This window comes from Octopus sinensis, linkage group LG21, assembly GCF_006345805.1.
Source record: "Octopus sinensis linkage group LG21, ASM634580v1, whole genome shotgun sequence".
In the NCBI taxonomy this organism is placed as follows: Eukaryota; Metazoa; Mollusca; class Cephalopoda; order Octopoda; family Octopodidae; genus Octopus; species Octopus sinensis.
The window spans coordinates 3,892,712-3,898,737 of record NC_043017.1 but is presented as its reverse complement, the minus strand read 5'-3'; the positions used below and the strand labels follow the sequence as shown (position 1 = coordinate 3,898,737).

General features: G+C 40.9%; 1 protein-coding gene across 4 annotated transcripts in view; it reads left to right on the top strand.

The window, feature by feature from the left end:
• The first annotated feature begins 3,697 nt into the window (after positions 1-3,697).
• LOC115222739 (70 kDa neurofilament protein-like) overlaps positions 3,698-6,026 on the top strand; it is a 51,757-nt gene continuing 49,428 nt past the window's right edge. For 3 of the 4 annotated variants that reach the window (XM_036511813.1, XM_036511814.1, XM_029793039.2), the window contains exon 1: positions 3,700-4,303. In XM_036511813.1, the coding sequence (XP_036367706.1) occupies positions 3,852-4,303 (452 nt within the window). In that variant the 5' untranslated portion in view covers positions 3,700-3,851. Of the gene's footprint in view, positions 4,304-6,026 lie in introns of all 4 variants that reach the window. The other variant, XM_036511815.1, reaches the window with a different exon arrangement.

Here is a 6,026-nt window from a genome sequence, read left to right as displayed (position 1 = left end):
ACGCTTCCACTTGATACCTTTTGTTGACGTGATTTCAAAAAAGATTGCTATACTACATTTTACCTAGATAATACAACATCATTGTACGGTGTATTTTGCTGCCAAATGCTTTGTACTTAATAGAATTTCACTGTATAAAAACGCAGAATTTATGCAATCGAGGTAATAAGTAACACTATCTTATGAAAAGATTAAACTTTTCTCGAATTACAGAGCACTATTTCTTATTTTATTAACAACCGTACCCTTTGTAATTCAATTTCGAGGATCCTTTCGTGAAATTGTATGAAAAAAAAAGGAAAAAAATGGCAATAAAACGTTATTAATATATTTATATTGTCGTATGATTTTTTTTCATTACCATTAAATAGTCTTTTTTCTCGTTTTAATATTTTATAAGAACAGAATAATTCAGAATCGACAGAATCGATTGGAGTTTCGTTGTATTTAGTTTATAATATCATCTTTTGTTCCAGTTTAAATCTTACTGAGTTAAATGTTGGCTTTTGTCCTGCATGTGTCGATACAGTAAAGAAACAGTCAAGAGGTTCGAACGCACTTCACAGCAACTAGAGAGCAAGAGTGTTCCAAATTATTCTTGTGTTGACGTATATATTTCTTTATTGCCCACAAGGGGCTAAATACAGAGGGGACAAACAAGGACAGACAAACGGATTAAGTCGATTACATCGAACCCAGTGCGCAACTGGTACTTAATTTATCGACCCCGAAAGGATGAAAGGCAACGTCGACCTCGGTGGAATTTGAACTCAGAACGTGACGGCAGACGAAATGTCACTAAGCATTTCGCCCGGTGCGCTAACGTTTCTGCCAGCTCGCCGCCTTATCTTGTGTTGACGTATAGTTTATGCATAGGGGTTTGGCCAACAGCTGGGTGGAAGGATGTTTTGTGAATTTAGACACTAACGCACACATACACATACACATTCACAAACATCCACACACACACACACATACACACATCTTTGGAATGTATTTATTCCGGCCTTCAAAAGTTTGATATATCCTTAATAAAGAAGTAAAACTCTTTCGTTTGAGTCAAGACATCTTGCAAAGCTTTGTGAATTGGTTACTCTGTGTGTGTGTGTGTGTGTGTGTGTGTGTGTGTGTGTGTGTGAGTATATTCTACAAGTACGAGTGAGTGTAGGCATGTTTTGATCCACGTACCTTAAAATATAATGTCCCTGCTATTTTGTATGAATTTTCAGCAATTCTCTAATCGATAGTGTTTGTATCATGTGAATAAGTTCTTGGAGGACTCTGGCATTACAAGAATTTCCATGAAATCTGATATTCAAAGCCCAGTGCTAAGGAGGCGAGCTAGCAGAATCTTTAACGCGCCGGGCGAAATCCTTAGCGATATTTCGTCTGTCTTTACGCTCTGAGTTCAAATCCCGCCGAGGTCAACTTTGCCTTTCATCATTTCGGGGTCGATTAAATAAGTACCAGTTACGCACTGTGGTCGATATAATCGACTTAATCCGTTTGTCTGTCCTTGTTTGTCCCCTCTGTGTTTAGCCCTTTGTGGGTAGTAAAGAAATAGGTATTTCGTCTCTCTTTACATTCTGAGTTCAAATTCCGCCGAGGTCGACTTTGCCTTTCATCCTTTCGGGTTCGATAATCGACTAGCCCCCCCACCACAAATTTCGGGCCTTGTGCCTAGAGTAGAAAATATTCAAAGCCCAGAGCATTTATAGTAATAGATAGGTGAAAATCAATATCCTGTTCTACGCGCGCGCACTCACAATGGAAGCTTTTGGTTATTGTGGAGAAAAATAGTCGCCTGTAGTAAAAGGTGTAGACACTGTTAAACAGCTCAAAGCTATGAACGAAAATTTTTTCTCCAAGTTCAACTGCTGTGAAATTGCCTTCAGAATTTGAAATATGTGTCAAACCTATTTGAAGTAACCTAGAATTTCGTTTGTTTTCCATCACTATCACTTCTCGCAGTTACCTATGTTTTTGATCAGATCGGGTGGTCGTCTACGAGCGCATATCAGTAACTCGATGATCAAATGTGAAGGTGCAATAGAGAAATGAACGAACACATGCTTACACACACACACACACACACACACAAAATGTAATTGAAATATGTGTGCTTGTGCGTGTGCTTTCGTGCATGAGTGTAAATGACGTGAATATTTTGTGGGAGACCAACTGATATCATGATTAAAACTGACCTAATTTATAAGAACTACTTAACTGGCCTTCATTGTGGAGACCTACCAAGGCAATAAAGTTAAATCTCATACACAAATCGTAATCTATTTATTGAGCTATGAGAAATTAAATGTCCGCTGACATTCGCACTCAACTTATCCAAATGCTGTGAATCGTTTTCTCGTGTCTGGCGAATCATTTTTCTATTCATTCACTCTTTTTTTTAGCCCTTTTCAAGCCTAGCCAGTCTCATGGGCCCGGTTTCCCAGTTTCTTTGACGTATGTGTTCCCCACCAGTTGGACGAGACGCCAGTCCATCGCAGTGTTACTCAAGAAAGAGGAAGAGAGGGAGTGAGAGAAAGTTGGGGCGAAAGAGTACAACAGGGGTCGCCACCACCCCCTGCCGGAGCCTCGTGGAGCTTTTAGGTGTTTTCGCTCAATAAACACACACAGTGCCGGTCTGGGAATCGAAACCGCGATCCTCCGACCGTGAATCCGCTGCCCTAACCGCTGGGCTATTGCGCTTCCACATTTATTCACTGCTTATAGCAAAATCATTAAGTAAAAATTTTGCATTATGCAGCTTATTTAAGTGAACATTTTTCTGGTTGAAATACACCGAAAAATGGCGACACAGCAGTAAAAAAATCGTAAAAAATCGGGATTTTCATAGGAAAAAAGCACCTTTGTGATGTAAATAATTTTTGGTCTTAACATGGACCGATTTGAATTTTTTCTTCTATGGAATGAAGAGCAAGCCTTCTTCTATCATACTCTCAATTTTGGTCAACTTGCGCCTGCAGGGTCTAGGAGGAGATAGTGTTAGTTGAAGGCCACCAAACGTGCCAGACAGAGACAACTTCAGCTTTATATATAGAGAGATTTTATCAATCCCAAAAGGATGAAAGACAAAGGAAATATCGGTGGGATTTGAACTCAGAACATAGCGACCTAACCAAATATAACTAGACATTCTGTTGTTGTTCTAACGTTTGCCAATCGCTTTTGACAAAATATTTCATAGGAGAAATTGAGCAAGAAGAAGAAAAAATAATTTTTGAGAAAGTAACTCTTGATTGTTTACAAGAGAAACTAAGCACGAAATATGTTTTCTATGACGGCAAGCATATCCATCATCATGTGAAGGTAGCTGTGTGGCTGTCCAAGAGTGTTTTAAGATTATGCTCAGTGCTAACTGAAACGTAAAGGTGTACTACTTTCGTTACATTTCTTTCATTAATTATCTTTTCATTACGTTTTGCGAACCGTGTATACTCAAAGAAGTGTAACGGACTTTTAAGGAGAACGAATGAAAGCTAAAATAATGAGAACAATTTATTTTTTTGTTTTGGTGCATACCCCATAGCCTGGATCTCCCACTATTACTATATTCTGACATTTCTTCGCTTTAATTTCTCTCTCTCATTTTTATCTGCATTTCTCTCTCTTTCTTACCTTCTTCGTGCATTCTCACTACATTTCTTCTCTGGTATATATAAGGCAATAGCAGGGCTTAGACTTGGTCACTTAGCTGTGTCGGAAAGCAAGCTGTAAATCGCTCTGCAAAAGATTTTCTGTGTCCCGTTCGTTCCCCAGATAGTGAACAGTTTCTCATTCTATTTTAATATTTTTCTTGAACAAAAAATATTTGAGTAACAACAACAAAAATGTCTGAAGCAAAACCACCAACAACAACATCAACAGTACCAAGACGAAAAGTTAGGAGGAACAGTATTCGTGTTCCATCTGGAGCTTCTATGGCAGCGTTTAATCAAAGAGCTCCATTAGTCTTGGCCGGAGGAGTCGCAGCATCAAGTTCTCAAAAACATGTTGCTGATATGAAAAACAGCAGAGAAAAAGAGAAGAAGGCAATGCAAGGTTTGAATTCAAAGCTTGCCAACCACCTTGAAACAAAACGTATGTTGGAGGCCGAAAACAAACATCTTAAGGAACTCTTAAATAAATCTAGGGTTGAGTTTAATATTGATAAAGTCAAGACCTCATACGAAGATCAGCTGCATGAAATGAAAGCACTCCTAGAAGACAAGGATAAGGAACTGGCAACTGTAAAGTCCCAAAACGAATCGCTTGAAGAAGAAGTTGAAGATTTGAGCGAACAGTAAGTACAATTTGTTGTTAATGTTTGATTTTTGTTCTTCTTCATGTCGTTTAAAGCTTCTGCACATCATTAACATCCATCTTAAAAGTTTGGTCAATTCTCTCAATTAGACTACTATAATTACTTCTAATCCTTTTTCCTCACATTCTACGTAAAGTGAATTTTCATATTCTAGTCAGGCATCAGATCTTAAAATTTTACGATTTGCAATACTTGAGATATAATTTTAGGCACGTAAATTTTGTTAGGTCTGTTTGTTTCAGAACAAATTTTCTTGGTCCATTTTCACATTATGTAAAAGAAAAGGCGATCTGGGGAGTTTTTCATTTTTGAAAATAATTTTGGTATAACTTGACATCTAGAGAATACACTGAACCGTAAAAGAAACGCGATGTTTTCAAATGTTATTTTTATATGGTAAATTATGAAAATTCACTTCGGAGATGTAAGCGTAAATATTCCAAATATGGTAGTTTGTCGCTAAGACCCAAATTACAGGTAAACTTTCAATTTTCCCTGATACGAGAGGCCAAAGCGCAGCTGCGTTGAATACTGTAGATCGCCGTCGCAAACAATTGTCATGGAAACCGAAATGCACCTGCATCTCGTGGAGTTTATGGTCATAAAAATTCAAATTGAACTGCGTTCCTGGCTTTCGTAATTTGGACGCATCAGGAATGACCAGATTGTCAGAAGCGCAGAGAGAACAAGCTATCGGCCGATTGGAAGCAGGGCCGCATGCCCTGGTCCTTGCGAAAGCTTACAATATCCATGTCAGCACCGTCTATCGCCTGCACCAGCGATACAACAACAACACCAACGGCACTGCAGATCGTGCCCGCAGAGGGCGCCTCCAGGTGACCACGCCCAGGCAGGACCACTTCGTCCAGCTGCAACATCTCCCTGATCGCGTCAGACCGGCCAGCATGACAGCACATGAGACCATAGGCACTGGACAGCGACCCATCAGCGAAGACACGGTAGGACGTCGAATGACTGCCAATAAACTGCGTGGCCGTCGTCCTGCTTGAGGGCCTGTCCTCACCGCCCGCGACCATCTGGCACGACTACAGTGAGCTACACAGCACCGATATTAGCGGCATCAACAATGGAGGTCGGTAGTCTTCTCTGACGAGTTCCTGTACTGCGTTTCCACCTCGGATGGCAGAGTGAGAGCGAGGCGTAGAAGGGGCGAACGCTATACAGACGCATATGTCATGGAAAGAGGCGCGTGGGGTGGGGATGTTATAAGCCTAAATCAGAGAATTGGGCCCCATGTGTTCCAAAATGTTGGTGTAGGCAGAGGGAATGGCCTCACAACGCAGCTCTTCGCTGACCAGATCCTAAGACCTTACATAGTGTCCTTCTACGTGGATCATCATAGCCACGTATCTCAGAAGGACAATGCTCCCTCCAATATGGCCAGGGTCACCATGGACGTCTTGCAGCAGAACCATGCCGTGGCCGGCTCTCAGCCCGGATTTGAGCCCAATTGAAGATCTGTGGGATGTAATTCAGAGATGGCTGTACCAGGTGGTCCCAAGGCCGACAGCTTGTATGGAACTGGAGGCAGCTTTCCTCAGGGTGTAGATACAGGTGCCAAAGGCTTTTGTGAACCGCCGCATGCACTTCATGTACCGACGGTGTATTGCCATTTTGAATAACCAGGGAGGGTATACATGGTCTTGATCATGTCACACCCTACAATCTCAATGTGGTGGAT